This window comes from Rhinopithecus roxellana, chromosome 14, assembly GCF_007565055.1.
Source record: "Rhinopithecus roxellana isolate Shanxi Qingling chromosome 14, ASM756505v1, whole genome shotgun sequence".
In the NCBI taxonomy this organism is placed as follows: domain Eukaryota; kingdom Metazoa; phylum Chordata; class Mammalia; order Primates; family Cercopithecidae; genus Rhinopithecus; species Rhinopithecus roxellana.
In genome coordinates, this window is record NC_044562.1 from 76,830,980 (window position 1) to 76,849,582 (window position 18,603).

The following is an 18,603-nucleotide window of genomic DNA, read 5'->3' on the forward strand; positions in this document are numbered from 1 at the left end:
TACTATTTTTTCAATAAATAACTTGTTGCCTTTAATTTCACAAATTTCATGTAATTGTATTCAATATAGTGTATTTAATATGTACAGAATTTAAAGTATAGTTGCCAGCCCCAGTTTGTATGTGATTGCTCACATATGTTAAAGTAAGTCAAAATAAGTCAAAAAAAGGAAAAAAAAAAACCTATTCTAATCTCATTTGTTAAAGCAAGAGACAAAGCAGTTTATGATTATTTGGCTTGTACATGATTGAGTTTTATTTAAATACTGGCGGTTAAACTTTTATCTATGAAACTCTGAAAACATTCTCATTCACGTTTCCTGGCGACTGCAGCATACCAGTTTTGATTTATTTATTTAGTTAGTTAGTTAGTTAGTTAGTTAGTTAGTTAAGGAAAACTGTTTCTCACCTTCAATATTTATAGCCAGGTCACTGGAATATACCCTCTCATATCTGATTGTATAAGCATTACTTAAAATAGTACCATGCTTATCATCATTCCACCCAATGCAACTCCACATTCTGTCATTGTTACTCCCACTTTCCTAGATACTCAGTTTTAAGACCTTGGAATCATTCATGACTCTTACACTTCTCTCCAATATCTAGTTAATCTCTAGGTCTTAATTTCAGTGTTTTCAGTGTCTCCCTCTCCCCCTTTCCTTCCTGTTCTCCATTGCTACCACTTTAGTCCTGGGACTCATTACTCCTAGACAATTCCAACAGTCTAATTGGTCGCTTTTCCTCCAGTCCATCCCCACTTCATTGTGTCTCACACACTACTTAACTGTTCAGCCCCACATTTAAGATCCTATGAAATCTGACCATTATCCAGCTTCCAACTTCATCTGCAGTAGTCCAAGAGAACCAGTCAAAATGGAGTTTCTTTTAACTGTTCCCTGTATGCACTGTCTGTATTGTCAGCTTCTGAGTGACATGAATTTGCTCCACCACTTTTCCTCCTAACCTGAGCCCAAACCTACCTTCTCTCAAGTCTTCCTATTTGCCCCAGCTGCATTAATTGGCTGCACTCCCCTTCATCAGGTGCTAGCCATGCATGCTCCACTGTGTTATCATTTACTTATTGTTTACCTGCCTGTACTAGCAGAATATAAACCCAAGATGGGCAAACATTACATCTTAAGTCTCTCTGTGTCCTCCACTGCCATGGTAGAAAATAATAGACTAATAGTTGAGAAGGTGGACTTTTAAGTGACACAAACCTAGGTGAATTCTGTTTCTGCCACTTCCTGGCTATATGACCTTGAATATGTCATTACATTTCTGTTAGCCACTATGCAAAGTGGGCATGCTTATAACCCTACCAAAGGGTTTTCTAAAGGATTAAATAAGACATATGTATGCAATGTGCTTATTACAATACCTGATATGTAATAAATAAATGATGGTAATTATTATTGTTATTATGATCATGCTAACTGCTCAATGTTTGTCAGTCACAGCATGATGCACTTTCAAGAATTGTATAATTTATCCCTTATCATCAGTCAGGTGACTACATATATCATATGATAATAGTGTTAGAGGTTTTTCTTTTAGGCTACATGCAACTTGAATATGGGGTATGTAATTTTTTTATTGTTTAGTGATAAAAAATTATTCCTGGTTTATTCCAGGAAATTGCTTTACTTAGAGTCTAACCTATTGCAAAAAAATGCAAACTTTGTGAAAACAAAACTTAAAAAAAATTACCTTTCTTGCATACAGTTGTTGCTTCTATTCCAAGAAAGACATTTTTTTTGCAGCAGAAAATATCTTCTCATATAGGGAGAGTAGATTCTGAAACTAAAAATACTTATAGAAAGTGCCAGAACTTAGAAAGGTGACCTTTTCACATGCTATATCAAGTACTCTATCACTTAAATGCAAATGAATCCTTTTACAGAATTTAAAGTAGCTAATAAGAAAAATAAATCTAAAGTTACTTTAAAAATTTCAGGCTAAGTACAAAACATTTTTAAACTTTCATCTCTTTGACAGCAAAGTGTTAGAATACAAGTGCTGTAAGAGGAGCATTTAGAAACTACTGAAGAATGTTCTGTTCATAAATTAACAAAAAGGCAAATAAATTTAGCCTTAGAGTAAAAACCAGCAAACCATACCAGCACCCAAATAGTCATACACCAGGGTGTTCTGAGGACATTACTTTAGCAGCCATTTCCCAGAGGTAGTTGGGGCTCACAGCACAACCAGATTTAAACAGAAGAATCGTAGGAGTTCCAGGGTTGTACCAGCGCTATCAGTAGGAACATCTGACACAAAATGTATTCATTCCATGTGGAATTAGTCTGTATCATTTGTCTTCAGCTAATCTAGAATGAAAGATGTGGTTCCCGTCACCTTTTTTCTGTCTTCTTCAATGATAAAGCATATTTTACAATCTTTTTATTTTTATTTGTTTAATAGGGATCACATGCAGTGGTCTAAGGAAGAAGAAGCAGCAGCCAGAAAAAAAGTAAAGGAAAACTCAGCTGTGCGAGTCGTTCTCGAAGAGCAAGGTAGCCAACTGTGTGCTGTGGCTCCTAGAGCCAGAGCTTTAGTCACTTTTCCTCCTCCTCGTGTCATTGCTTCTGAGAGTTCTTAGCCTCTCCTGATGCCAGTCCTCTTGTTCCATTTGGTAAAATTCCCAGTTCTTCCAGTGTAGTGGGACCAAAGTTAATGAAATTTGTATTCACCCTATAATTGGGTCTTTGAGTAGTCATATTATTGCTTTTTCTGGGAGATATACACATGGGTGGCATTTCAAACAAAATATGAAAACATAATTTTAAATTTTTCCACTTGCTATGCTGCTATTACTATGCTATTATGCATTTCACTTCCTAGGAACTTTGAGCAAATTTATAAACTTTGAGCAAAGAAGATAAAGTCACATCAAAATGGTGCTGAAGTTTTAGGATAAATATAAAGTTTCAGTAAGGATTGAAGGCAGTTTTCTTGAAGGCCTTTATATTTGAGTTTAATTTAGGTAAAGCCTTGCCAACCTTCATAAATGGCTTTTTAAAACTTGGCCTATGCTACCATGAAAAAAACTCAGGAGCTGGGCGCTGTAGCTCACACCTGTAATCCCAGCACTTTGGGTGACCGAGGTGGGCAGATCACGAGGTCAAGAGATTGAGACCATCCTGGCCAACATGGTGAAACCCTGTCTCTACTAAAATTAACAAAGATTAGCTGGGCGTGGTGGCGCATGCCTGTAGTCTCAGCTACTCAGGAGGCTGAGGCAGGAGAATCCCTTGAACTCGGGAGGCAGAGGTTTCAGTGAGCCAAGATCACGCCACTGTACTCCAGCCTGGAGACAGAGCGAGACTCCATCTCAAAAAAAAAAAAAAAAAAAACAAGAAATGTTGATTCCATGTTATGGCTGCTATGAATAGAGCTGCAGTAGACATGGGAGTGCAGTTATCTCTTTGATATATTGATGTCCTTCTTTCGGATAAATACCCAGTAGTGGCATTGCTAGATGATATGGTAGTTCTATTTTTAGTTTTTTGAGGAAACTCCACACTATTTTCCATAGCAGTCATACTAATTTACATTCCCACCAATAGTGTATGAAGGTTCTCCTTTTTCCACATCCTCACCAGCATCCATTCATTATTCCATGTCTTTTTGATATATGCCATTTTAGCTGAGGTGAGATGATATCTCATTGTGGTTTTGATTTGCATTTCTCTGATGATTAGTGATATTGAGCATTTTTTCATATAGCTGTTGGCCATATGTATGTCTTCTTTTGAGAAATATCTATTCAGATCTTTTGCCCCCTTTTTTTTTTTTTTTTTTTTTTTTTTTTTTTGAGACAGGGTCTTGTTGCCCAGTCTGGAGTATAGTGATGAGATCATGGCTCACTGCAGCTTTAACTTTCCTGGGATCAGGTAATCCTCCCACCTCAGCCCAGGTTGGTCTGAAACTCCTCATCTTCCCAAAGTGCTGGTGTTACAGGAGTGAACCACTGCCCCAACCTTGCACATTTTTAAATCTGATTTTTTTTTTTTTTTGGCTATTGAGTTGTTTGAGCTCCTTAATATACTCCAGTCGTTAATCCCTTGTCAAATGGGTAGTTTGCAAATATTTTCTTCCATTCTGTGGGTTGTCTCTTTACTTTGTTCATTGTTTCTTTGCTGCACAGGCACTTGTTAGTGTGACATAATCCCATTTTCTGTTTTTGCCATGCTTGCTTTTGCTTTTGAAATCTTTTGAGAAATGACAAAACAGACAAATAAAAATGCTCCAATGTCCTGGAGCATTTCCCCCAATGTTTTCTTCTAGTAGTTTCATAGTTTCAGGTCATAGATTTAAGTCTTTAGTCCATTTTGATTTGATTTTTGTATATAGTAAATGAGAGTCTAGTTTCATTCTTCTGCTTATAGTTTTCCAGTTTTCCCAGCACCTTTTATTGAAGAGACTGTCCTTTCCCCATTGTATGTACTTGATATCTTTGTCAAAAATGGGTTGGTTGTAAATCCATGGATTTCTATGTGGGTTCTCTATTCTCTTCCATCAGTCAGTGTGTCTGTTTTTATGCCAGTACCATGCCAGTTTGGTTACTGTAGCTTTGTAATATGTTTTTAAGTCAGATGCCTCCAGTTTTTTTTTTTTTTTTTTTGGAGACGGAGTTTTTCTCTGTTGCTCAGGCTGGAATGCAATGGCACGACTCTCACTGCAACCTCTGCCTCCCAGGCTCAAGCAATTTTCCTGTCTCAGCCTCCCAAGTAGCTGGGATTACAGGTGCCCACCACCACACCCAGCTAATTTTTGTATTTTTAGTAGAGATGGGGTTTTGCCGTGTTGGCCAAGCTGGTCTTGAACTCCTGACCTCAGGTGATCCGCCCACCTCTGCCTCCCAAAATGCTGGGATTACAGGTGTGAGCCACCACACCTGGCCTCAGCCTTGTCCATTTTGCTCAGGATTGCTTTGGCTATTCTGGATCTTTTATGGTTCTATAAAAATTGTAGGGGCCAGGCACAAGTGGCTCACACTTGTAATCCCAGCATTTTGGGAAACCTAGACTGAAGCATTGCTTGAGCCCAGGAGTTCAAGACCAGCTTGGGCAATATGGCAAAAACCTGTCTCTACAGAAAACAAGTGTTGTGGTCATGCGCCTGTAGTCCCAGCTACTCATGGGGCTGCAGCTGGAGGATCATTTGAACCCGGGAGTTTGAGGCTGCAGTAAGCTGTCATTGTGCCACTGCACTCCAGACTGGGTGACAGAGTGAGAATCGGTCCCCCCAAAAAAAAAAAGAAAAAGAAAAAAATTTCAGGATTTTGTTATTTTTTTTTCTATTTCTGTGAAGAATGTCATAGGTATTTTGTTTGGGATTCCATTGAATCTATAAATTGCTTTGGGTACAGTTGTCATTTTAACAATATTAATTATTTGCACCCATCATCAGCATGGAATATCTTCCCATTTTTTAATGTCCTCTTTAATTTCTTTTATGAATGTTTTATAGTTTTCCTTGTATAGATCTTTCACGTCTCTGATTAAATTGTTTTCTAGGTATCTTATATTCTTTGTAGCTATTGGAAATGGGATTACTTTCTTGATTTCTTTTTCAGATTGTTCACTGTTGGCATATTTAAGTGCTACTGATTTTTGTGTGTTTATTTTGTATCCTGCAATTTTACTAAATGTATCAGTTCTAACAGTGTTTTGGTAGTCTTTGGGTTTTTCTAAGTATAAGATCATATTGTTGGCTGGGCACAGTGGCTCACGCCTGTAATCCCAGAACTTTGGGGGGCCAGGGTGGGCAGATCACTTGAGGCCAGGAGTTCGAGACCAGCCTGGCCAACATGACGAAACCCTATCTCTACTAAAAATACAACAAATTAGCCAGGAGTGGTGGTGCATCCCTGTAGTCCCAGCTACTCAGGAGGCTGAGGTGGGAGAATCACTTGAACCCAGGATGCAGAGGTTGCAGTGAGCCAAGATCACCTTTGCACCACTACACTGCAGCCTGGGTGACAGAGTGAGACCCTGTCTCAAAAAAAAAAAAAAAAATTGTCTTTGAATAAGGCTAATTTAACTTCTTCCTTTCCAACTTGGCTACCCTTTATTTCTTTCTCTTGCCTGGTTTCTGTGGCCAGGACTTCTGGTATTATGTTAAATTAAAGTGGTAAAAGTGGGCATCATTGCCTGTTCCAGATGGGTGAATGGATAAAGAAAATGTGATATATATACACAATGGAATATTATTCAGCCAGAAAGAAAGAATGAAATCTTATCATTTGCAGCAACATGAAGGAGCTGGAGGTCCTTATGTTAAGTTAAATAAGTCAAGCACAGAAAGACAAATATTGCATGTTCTCATCCATATGTGGGAGCTAAAACAGTGCATGTTATGAAAATAGAGAATAGACTGGTAATTACCAGAGGCCGGGAAGGGGTGGGAGGTGAAGAGAGATTGATGAATGGGTACAAATATACAGTTAGATAGAAGGAGTAAGACCTCATGTTGAATGGATCAGTAGGGTGACTAGTTCACAGTAATCTACTGAACATTTCAAAATAGCTAGAAGAGGCCAGATGAGGTGGCATATGCCTATAATCCCAGCACTTTGGGAGCCCAAGGTGAGGGGATCACCTGAGATCAGGAGTTCAAGACCAGCCTGGCCAACATAGTGAAACCCCATCTCTACCAAAAATATAAAATTAGCCAGGTCTGGTGGCACACACCTGTAGTCCCTGCTACTCGGGAGGCTGAGGCAGGAGAATCACTTGAACCCAAGAGGCGGAGGTTGCAGTGAGTCAAGTTCACACCATTGGACTCCAGCCTGGGTGACTGTCTCCAAAAAAAAAAAAAATTGCTAGAGAATAAATGTTTCTAGCATGAAGAAAAGACAAATAGGTGCACTTCCAAGATGACCGAATAGGAACAGCTCAAGTCTACAGCTCTCAGCATGAGCAACGCAGAAGATGGGTGATTTCTGCATTTCCAACTGAGGTACCAGGTTCATCTCACTGGGGCTTGTCAGACAGTGGGTGCAGGACAGTGGGTGCAGCCCATAGAGCGTGAGCTAAAGCAGGGAGAGGCATCACCTCACCCAGGAAGCGCAAGGGGTCAGTGAATTCCCTTTCCTAGCCAAGGGAAGCTGTGACATACGGCACCTGGAAAATCAGGTCACTCCCACCCTAATACTGCGCTTTTCCAACAGTCTTAGCAAACAGCACACCAGGAGATTATATCCTGCACCTGGCTTAGAGGGTCCCACACCCACGGAGTCTCACTCATTGCTAGCACAGCAGTCTGAGATCCAACTGCAATGCGACAGTGAGGCTGGGGGAGGGGCGCCAGCCATTGCTGAGGCTTGAGTAGGTTAACAAAGCAGCCGGGAAACTCGAACTGGATGGATCCCACTGCAGCTCAAGAAGACCTGCCTGCCTCTGTAGACTCCACCTCTGGGGGCAGGGCATAGCTGAACAAAAGGCAGCAGAAACTTCTGCAGATTTAAATGTCCCTGTCTGACAGCTATGAAGACCGTAGTGGTTCTCCCAGCATGGAGTTTGAGATCAGAACGGACAGACTGCCTCCTCAAGTGGATCCCTGAACCTTGAGTAGCCTAACTGGGAGGCACCTCCCAGTAGGGGCTGACTGACACCTCATATGGCCGGGTGTCCCTCTGAGATGAAGCCTCCAGAGGAACGATCAGACAGCAACATTTGCCGTTCTGCAATATTTGCTGTTCTGCAGCCTCCGCTGGTGATACCCAGGCAAACAGGGTCCGGAATGGACCTCCAGCAAACTCCAGCATACCTGTAGCTGAGGGTCCTGACTGTTAGAAGGAAAACTAACAAACAGAAAGGACATCCACACCAAAACCCCATCTGTGTGTCACTATCATCAAACACCAAAGGTAGATAAAACCACAAAAATTGGGAGAAACCTGAGCAGAAAAGCTGAAAATTCTAAAAATCAGAGTGCCTCTTCTCCTCCAAAGGAACACAGCTCCTCACCAGCAACGGAACAAAGCTGGACCGAGAATTACTTTGACAAGTTGAGAGAAGTCAAAGGCTGCAGAAGATCGTAATTAGAAACTTCTCTAAGCTAAAGGAAGATGTTTGAACCCATCTCAGAGAAGCTAAAAACCTTGAAAAAAGTTTAGACGAATGGCTAACTAGAATAAACAGCATAGAGAAGACCTTAAATGACCTGATGGAGCTGAAAACCATGGCATGAGAACTACATGACATATACACAAGCTTCAGGAGCCAATTCGATCAACTGGAAGAAAGGGTATCAGTGATTGAAGATCAAATGAATGAAATTAAGTGAGAAGAGAAGTTTAGAGAAAAAAAGAGTAAAAAGAAATGAACAAAGCCTCCAAGAAATATGGGACTATGTGAAAAGACTAAACCTATGTCTGATTGGTGTACCTGAAAGTGATGGGGAGAATGGAACCAAGTTGGAAAACACTCTTCAGGATATTCTCCAGGATAACTTCCCCAACCTAGCAAGGCAGGCCAACATTTAAATTCAGGAAATACAGAGAACGTGACGAAGATACTCCTCAAGAAGAGCAACTCTAAGACACAGAATTTTCAGAATCACCAAAGTTGAAATGAAGGAAAAAATGTTAAGGGCAGCTAGAGAGAAAGGTCGGGTTACCCACAAAGGGAAGCCCATCAGACTAACAGCAGGTCTCTCAGCACAAACTCTACAAGCCAGAAGAGAGTGGGGGCCAATTTTCAACATTCTTAAAGAAAATAATTTTCAACCCAGAATTTCATATCCAGCCAAACTAAGCTTCATAAGTGAAGGAGAAATAAAATCCTTTACAGACAAGCAAATGCTGAGAGATTTTGTCACCACCAGGCCTGCCTTACAAGAGCTCCTGAAGGAAGCACTAAATGTGGAAAGGAACAACCGATACCAGCCACTGCAAAAACATGCCAAATTGTAAACACCATTGATGCTAGGAAGAAACTACATCAACTAACGAACAAAATAACCAGCTAACATCATAATGACAGGATCAAATTCACACATAACAATATTAACCTTAAATGTAAATGGGCTAAATGCTCCAATTAAAAGACACAGACTGGCAAATCGGATAAAGAGTCAAGACCCATCAGTGTGCTGTATTCAGGAGACCCATCTCACATGCAGAGACACACATAGGCTCAAAATAAAGGGAAAGAGGAAGATCTACCAAGCAAATGGAAAAAAAAAAAAAAAAAAAAAAAAAAGCAGGGGTTGTAATCCTAGTCTCTGATAAAACAGACTTTAAACCAACAAAGATCAAAAGAGGCAAAGAAGGCCGTTACATAATAATAAAAGGATCAATTCAACAAGAAGAGCTAACTATCCTAAGTATATATGCACCCAATACAGGAGCACCCAAATTCATAAAGCAAGTCCTTGGAGATGTACAAAGAGACTTAGACTCCCACACAATAATAATGGGAGACTTTAACACTCCACTGTCAACATTAGACAGATCAACGAGACAGAAAATTAACAAGGACATCCAGGAATTACACTTAGCTCTGCACCAAACGGCCCTAATAGATATCTACAGAACTCCCCACCCCAAATCAACAGAATATACATTCTTCTCAGCACCACATCGCACTTATTCCAAAATTGACCACATAATTGGAAGTAAAGCACTCCTCAGCAAATGTAAAAGAACAGAAATTTTAACAAACTATCTCTCAGGCCACAGTGCAATCAAACTAGAATTCAGGATTAAGAAACTCACTCAAAACCACTCAACTACATGGAAACTGAACAACCTGCTCCTGAGTGACTACTGGGTACATAACGAAGTGAAGGCAGAAATAAAGATGTTCTTTGAAACCAATGAGAACAAAGATACATCATACCAGAATCTCTGGGACACATTTAAAGCAGTGTGTAGAGGGAAATTTATAGCACTAAATGCCCACAAGAGAAAGCAGGAAAGATCTAAAATTGACGCTCTAACATCACAATTAAAAGAACTAGAGAAGCAAGAGCAAACACATTCAAAAGCTAGCAGAAGGCAAGAAATAACTAAGATCAGAGCAGAACTGAAGGAGATAGAGACACAAAAAACCCTTCAAAAAAATCAATGAATCCAGGAGCTGGTTTTTTGAAGAGATCAACAAAACTAATAGACTGCTATCAAGACTAATAAAGAAGAAAAGAAGAAAAGAGAGAAGAATCAAATAGACGCAATAAAAAATGATAAAGGGGATATCACCACCGATCCCACAGAAATACAAACTGCCATCAGAGAATACTATCATCACCTATGTGAAAATCAACTAGAAAATCTAGAAGAAATGGATAAATTCCTGGACACATACACCCTCCCAAGACTAAACCAGGAAGAAGTTGAATCCCTGAATAGTCCAATAACAGGCTCTGAAATTGAGGCAATAATTAATAGCCTACCAACAAAAAAAAGTCCAGGACCAGACAGATTCACAGTCGAGTTCTACCAGAGGTACCAAGAGGAGCTGGTACCATTCCTTCTGAAACTATTCCAATCAATAGAAAAAGAGGGACTCCTCCCTAACTCATTTTATGAGGCCAGCATCATCCTGATACCAAAGCTTGGCAGAGATACAACAATAAATGAGAATTTTAGACCAATATCCCTGATGAACATCGATGCAAAAATCCTCTGTAAAACACTGGCAAACCAAATCCAGCAGCACATCAAAAAGTTTATCCACCATGATCAAGTGGGCTTCATCCCTGGGATGCAAGGCTGGTTCAGCATATGCAAATCAAATGTAATCCATCATATAAACAGAACCAAAGACAAAAACCACATGATTATCTCAATAGATGTAGAAAAGGCCTTTGACAAAATTCAACAGCCCTTCATGCTAAAAACTCTCAATAAATTTGGTATTGATGGGACATATCTCAAAATAATAAGACCTATTTATGACAGACCCCCAGCCAATATCATACTGAAAGGGCTAAAACTGGAAGCATTCCCTTTGAAAACTGGCACAAGACAGGGATGCCCTCTCTCACCACTCCTATTCAACATAGTGTTGGAAGTTCTGGCCAGGACAATCAGGCAAGAGAAAGAAATCAAGGGTATTCAATTAGGAAAAGAGGAAGTCAAATTGTCCCTGTGTGCAGATGACGTGATTGTATATTTAGAAAACCCCATTGTCTCAGCCCAAAATCTCCTTAAGCTGATAAAGCATCTTCAGAAAAGTCTCAGGATAGAAAATCAATGCGCAGAAATCACAAGCATTCCTATACACCAATAACAGACAAACAGAGAGCCAAATCAGGAGTGAACTCCCATTCACAATTGCTTCAAAGAGAATAAAACACCTAGAAATCTAACTTGCAAGGGATGTGAAGGACCTCTTCAAGGAGAACTACAAACCACTGCTCAGTGAAATAAAAGAGGACACAAACAAATGGAAGAACATTCCATGCTCATGGCATGAGCATGGCATGATTCATAGGAAGAATCAATATCGTGAAAATGGCCATACTGCCCAAGGTAATTTATAGATTCAATGCCATTCCCATCAAGCTACCAATGACTTTCTTCACAGAATTGGAAAAAACTACTTTAAAGTTCATATGGAACCAAAAAAGAGCCCACATTGCCAAGACAATCCTAAGCCAAAAGAACAAAGCTGGAGACATCATGGTACCTGACTTCAAACTGTACTACAAGGCTGCAGTAACCAAAACAGCACGGTACAGGTACCAAAACAGAGATATAGACCAATGGAACAGAACAGAGCCCTCAGAAATAATACCACACCTCTACAGCCATCTGATCCTTGACAAACCTGACAAAAACAAGAAATGGGGAAAGGATACCCTATTTAATAAACGGTGCTGGGAAAACTGGCTAGCCATATGTAGAAAGCTGAAACTGGATCTCTTCCTTATACCTTATACAAAAATTAATTCAAGATGGATTAGAGACTTAAATGTTAGACCTAAAACCGTAAAAACCCTAGAAGAAAACCTAGGCAATACAATTCAGGACATAGGCATGGGTAAGGACTTCATTCTAAAACGCCAAAAGCAATGGCAACAAAAGCCAAAATTGACAAATGGGATCTAATTAAGCTAAAGAGCTTCTGCACAGCAAAAGAAATTACCATCAGAGTGAACAGGCAACCTACAGAATGGGAGAAAATTTTTGCAATTTACCCATCTGACAAAGGGCTAATATCCAGAATCTACAAAGAACTTAAATTTACAAGAAAAAATCAAACAACCACATCAAAAAGTGGGCAACAGATGTGAACAGACACTTCTCAAAAGAAGACATTTATGCAGCCAACAGATACATGAAAAACTGCTCATCATCACTGGCCATCAGAGAAATACAAATCAAAACCACAATGAGATACCATCTCACACTAGTTAGAATGGCGATCATTAAATGTCAGGAAACAACAGGTGCTGGAGAGGATGTGGAGAAATAGGTACACTTTTACACTGTTGGTGGGACTGTAAACTAGTTCAACCATTGTGGAAGACAGTGTGGCGATTCCTCAAGGATCTAGAACTAGAAATACCATTTGACCCAGTGATCCCATTACTGGGTATATACCCAAAGGATTATAAATCATGCTGCTATAAGGACACATGCACATGTATGTTTATTGCGGCACTATTCACAATAGCAAAGACTTGGAACCAACCCAAATGTCCATCAATGATAGACTGGATTAAGAAAATGTGGCACATATATACCATGGAATACTATGCAGCCATAAAAAGGATGAGTTCATGTCCTTTGTAGGGACATGGATGAAGATAGAAACCATCATTCTGAGCAAACTATCTCAAGGACAGAAAACCAAACACCACATGTTCTCACTCATAGGTGGGAACTGAACAGTGAGAACACTTGGACACAGGATGGGGAACATCACACACTGGGGCCTGGAGTGAGAGGAGGGGGGAAGGATAGCATTAGGAGATATACCTAATGTAAATGACAAGTTAATGGGTGCAGCACACCAACATGGCACATGTATACATTTGTAACAAACCTGCACGTTGTGCACATGTACCCTAGAACTTAAAGTATAATAATAATAAAAAAAGAAAAGACAAATATTTAGGTTGATGGATCCCAATTATACTCATTAAAGGTATTAAATTATCACATGTACCCTGAAAATATTTATATCTATTATATATCAATAAAAATAAATAAATGTTTTATAAACCTGACAATGACAAGCATTGACAAGGCTTTGGAGAAATTGGAGCCCTTGTGTATTGTTGGTAAGATTGTAAAATGATGTGGCTGCTATGGAAAACGGTATGGAAGTTCCTAAAAAAATAAAAAATAGAACTGCCATATGACCCAGCAATCCCACCTCTGGGTTATATGCAAAAGAATTGAAAGCAAAGTCTCAAAGAGATATTTGCACACCTATGTACGTAGCAGCACTATTCACAATAGGCAAAAAGTGGAAGTACCCTGAAATGCCCATCATCAGATGAATGGTTAAAACAAATGTGGTGTATACATAAAATGGAATCATATTCTGGCTTAAAAAGGAAAGAAATCCTGTCACATACTACAACATGGATGAACCTTGAGGACATTATGCTAAGTGAAATAAGCCATCGCAAAAAGACGAGTACTGTATGATTCCACTTATTTGAGACACCGGAAGTAGTAAAATTCATAGAACGAAAACTGGTGGTTGCCAAGGGCTCAGGAAAGGGGGGAAATGTAAAAAATTTAAGACAATTCCCTCTTAATCCTACTGTTCTAACATAATTGTTTTTAGTTCACCATTTAGAACTTTTACCCAATGTGTACATAATTTTAAGCAGTTGTAATTATAATACATATGTAATTTGGGGATCTACTTTTTTAACCTCATATTATTTCATAAATAAACACTTTTTTCCATAACAGGGGGAGTTGTCATTTGATTGGTATATAGTTAAAGTTTAGCAAGATAAAAACATCCTAGAGGTCTGTTTCACAACAATACAAATACACTTAACAGTACTGAACTATACATTTTAAAATAGTTAAGATGTTAAATTTTACATTATGTGGTTTTTAATCACAATTAAAAAAAAAAAAAAAGCACACTACAAACAAAAGAACTTGGCCTGTGTCGTCCTCATTGCATAGCTGGGAACCCATAGACACTTTGCCCAACTCTTGTATTCTCTTTATAGGACTTTCTGCCTTATTTTTCTTAAAATGATTTCTCCCTTAGAACATATTGGTTCTTTTTTTTTCTTTTTAAAAATAGTTTATAAAATAGACACAGAAATTTATACAACTCATAAATGAATTCTCACATAGTTCAATTAATTTTCACAAAGTGAACACACCTATGTAAACATCACCCACCTCAAGAAACAGAGTATTACTATTAACCCAGAAGCTTCCATGTGCTCCTTCCCAATTACAATACTCCCCCTGACCCCTGACCCCACTAATCCCACAAATAGTGGCCCATAAGGGCCACTATTCTGGCTTCTAATACAGTAGATTAGTCTTGCCAGAACAACTTGGTTCTGGTCATCGTTTTTTGGTCACTGTTGTGGCAATATCAGTGTAACCGTTAGATAAAGCAAGGGTCAGCAAACTATAGTCTATGGTCCAAATCCAGCCTGCTGCCTGTTTTTGTAAATAAAGTTTATTGGAACACAGACACACTCATTTGTTGACATGCTGTCTGTGGTTACTTTTGAGCTATAGTCACAGTATTGAGTAGTTGCAACAAAGACTGTTGCAACTGGCCCACAGAGACTAAAATACTATCTGGCCCATTACAGAAAAAAAGTTTCCAACCCCTGAGATCCAGTTTTGTTTCTAGATTGATCAACTGTCCTGGAACTCCCCAGGGAAAGATGTTAGCAGTCCTCTGTGTAAACCAAGTATAGGGAAGATCACTAATCCCACTGGTAGTTAACTTTTGTTCTGGTGACTTTAGTCGACAAATTGAGGCCAAAGTTTGAAGCAGTGGTAGCTGGGGAACCTAAGCTAATGAGACTGCCCTAATTAGCTGCCCTTATCTAGTGAAGAGGGCAGTGTCTACCTATCTTATCTTCTGGTATCATTTGCTATTCCATAGAGCCAGTTCTCAATCCTCCTCCTAAGCTCCCTATTGTATCCTGGAGGATGGACAGAAAACGAAGAGCACCTGATCCACAATGAATGACATCATTCTATTTTTATGAGCTTCAACCATGAAGTCCTTGAAGGAATACAGCCAGGGAGTATTAGAGTTGGATTTGAGGGTGCATACCCGTGGCAGTACTGCTTACAAATCAGCCAATATTGCATTCCTTTGCAGGAACTCTGTCACGCTGTTTCTGAGGAAGTATAACTTTGCTTCTTTGCCAGCAGCTACACGGACATATTTTCCGCATTACTCAAGCTTCTGCTAGTGGCCACCTGGATGTGACAGACAGAGTCAAGCCTAAACTGAATTAAAAGTTGTCAGCCATCTTAATTCAATTCCAGGAAGTTAAAAATTATCCACAATATATTTCCTGATAATAGGAAAAACCAAGGATTTTTTTGCCCTATTTTGAATATTTCCGTTTAGAACATAAATAGATGAGCAGTGCTGATAATGTTCCCTTAAAGTCCTCTGTATGTGGCTGCCTATTTTGTCCTATTTATGTTAACAATGAACTTGAGTGAAGCTAATGAGAAGGTTATTTTAGGGCCTTGGAAACCACAGTAAAGGAAAATGACAGTTCCCATAGAACCGTAGTGTGACTGAAATAGAAAGGTGGTGACTGGCCTCTCTCTGTAAAAGCAGGAAAGGCAGGCAGGAGAGGGTTGATGATACCACTTTGAAGCATTTGATTTGCTTATTAGTATGTCCAGTCTCTTTTTGTGCAAGTTTTCTGACTGCTGTGGAGACACAGAACAAAAATTCCATTTCAAAATGACTCAAAGAGGTAGAAGCTTCTGCTAGGTCCCTTCTGCATCCCTCTGTAACACTTCAGTGTGGTGGACTTCATACCTCTCAGGGGACCACTGCAGGGAGAAGGAACACATTATGGGGGTGACCATCTTATCACACGTAAGCAAGAGCACACTGAGCAATAACTGAGGCTGCCCGGAGGGTGGCAAAGGAAGAATATTTTTGTTCTGAGGAACCATGTTGAGTGGCAGGACGTTACAGTGAGAGCCATCCAGTGCAGTTTCTGCTAGGGATCACAGACGTGCCAGTCTGCAGCACCCTGGGTGAGGCTTTGGGTTTGATATTTAATGTCTCTGATGAATATGGGTCAAGGCAAATAGATTGTTTAAAAGCTCTACTTTCAAACACTGTGAGAACCCGGAGGAAGCCGTGACTTGGCTCTTCAGCAAGTGCCTCTGTGAACCACCATCTTTTCTTATCTAGGCGAGTCCTAAGTCTTTGAAAGAGCCAGTGTTGTCCCATCACAGAGTATTCTATATGCAGATTATTATACAGCAGAAGCACTGTTTACTGATCTTATCTCACTTTATTTTAATGCAACGGGGAGGAAGTACTGGTTGTTCTCCCATGCTGGCCAACTCTCTGGCACATTTCTTTTGGTCTCTGTGTGTCTCAGGCTCTCCTGTCACTCCCATTTCCCATTTCTCACATATTGTCTCAGCTGTTGGTGAGAACTGAAGTCAGGAAACACTTTCACAATCTGAAAGTAAGAAATTATGCATCACGGCCGGGCGCGGTGGCTCAAGCCTGTAATCCCAGCACTTTGGGAGGCCGAGACAGGCGGATCACGAGGTCAGGAGATCGAGGCCATCCTGGCTAACACGGTGAAACCCCGTCTCTACTAAAAAATACAAAAAAAACTAGCCGGGCGAGGTGGCGGGCACCTGTAATCCCAGCCACTTGGGAGGCTGAGGCAGGAGAATGGCGTGAACCTGGGAGGTGGAGCTTGCAGTGAGCTGAGATCCGGCCACTGCACTCCAGCCTGGGCGACAGAGCGAGACTCCCTCTCAAAAAAAAAAAAAAAAGAAATTATGCATCACAAATAATAGTCTTGCTGCAGGATGGTTGACATTTCATTTTTGATTAAAATGTACATGGCATCTAGGACCGGATGCAGTGACTCACACCTGTCATCCCAACACTTTGGGAGGCCGAGGTGGGAGGATCTCTTGAGCCCAGGAATTTGAGACCAGCCTGAGCAACAGTGAGACCCCATCTCTACAAAAAATGTGAAAGTTAACTAGGCGTGGTTGCGTGTGCTTGTAGTCCCAGCTACTTGGGAGGCTGAGATGGGAGGATCACTTGAGCCCAGGAGGTAGAGGCTGCACTGTGAGCTGTGATTGCACCACTGCACTCCAGGCTGGGCACAGAGTAAGCCCCTGTCTCAAAAAAAAAAAAAAAAAAGCATCCAGGCCCTCATTTCTTTCAATAAGATTGCCCAGATTAATGGTTGTTAATTCCACATTTCCTTTTTGTAATTTATTTTCAATTTTACTATAGCTCAAATTTATTTTAAAAGCAAGTTAATTCAGAGAAATGAAAGATACATTTAGCAATTTTTGAGTTAACATAATAATATTTTATAATTTCCTAAAAAACATCTCCAGTGTGTCATATCTCAGTTATTTAGCAAATGTAATGAGTCTTTTAAACTGAATAACAAAAGCAGCTGCTATTTTTACCTTAAAATATCCTGTAATTAACTATCTACCTATGGAAAGTTATCTATGTCAAGCAAAAGAATGAGTCTCACTATACTTCACTTTGTGAATATCTTACCATTGAGAGGATGTTCTATGTGAAAAAAAATATGGAGAGAGTAGCTAAAAGTTTTATGCTCATAAATTTAGGTTATTTGTTTATAAGCTGACTTTGTTTAAAATTTTATGCAGTGCTCTTAGAAACATACTTTTAATTTCATAAGTTTAAAGAGTTTTCTTTTATTAGACAATGAATTTTCTCAGTGATGTGTGGAAATTTCCAACTTTGAGAGCTCAGGTATTTGCGTAATTGATGTGCAAAAATAACTTTAAATTGCTTTTTGTTACATGGAAGCCTAGAATAAATTTTCATAATTCATATTAATCATATTATGTCATACATAAATGGTTTAATTCAATTTCTTAGTTGTGATGTTCAGTGTGATTCAAAATGAATTCTGAATATTTAAGGATGGTTAGTGTGCATATTCCTTCTTTCCCTCAGCACTATTGAGTTTAATAAGTGAATAACTGAGAATTTGCTTCATTGGGCTGTACTTAAACAGATCGCTACATCCCTCTTACTGCCACTGGCAAAAAGCAATTAACTCTGAATCACCAACCTAGGAAAGAAAAAAGAAAAAAAAATTTCCTCCAAGAAAAATTGGACATTAGTAAACCTGTTTAGAAAGTCAGTTAGACAAGATGAAGACAGGGCAGATTTCTCCGTACTATATTATTTTATCATTACTGACCTGCCTTACCAGCAGCTTGATACTGAATATTTCACTCATCGTCAGAGCAGTAATTCCTCCAATTCCCCTGTTAACACAGATACTCTTGCAATTCAGGAAATTAAATCATACACTGAAGGTGTTTGTTGTCTCATAATCATAATTATGATGATTGACCAAGCCGTGGGGTCTCAGAAGCTCTCACACATTAATGGGAACTATGGAGTTGTCAGCACTGA

The 18,603-nt window shown here is 39.5% G+C and overlaps 1 protein-coding gene across 6 annotated transcripts in view; it reads left to right on the forward strand.

The window, feature by feature from the left end:
- Positions 1-18,603, forward strand: part of METTL8 (methyltransferase like 8) — a 108,848-nt gene that overhangs the window by 61,005 nt on the left and 29,240 nt on the right. For all 6 annotated transcript variants that reach the window (XM_030916683.1, XM_030916687.1, XM_030916682.1 and 3 more), the window contains one exon: positions 2,426-2,517. In XM_030916683.1, the coding sequence (XP_030772543.1) occupies positions 2,426-2,517 (92 nt within the window). The remainder of the gene's footprint in view (positions 1-2,425; positions 2,518-18,603) is intronic.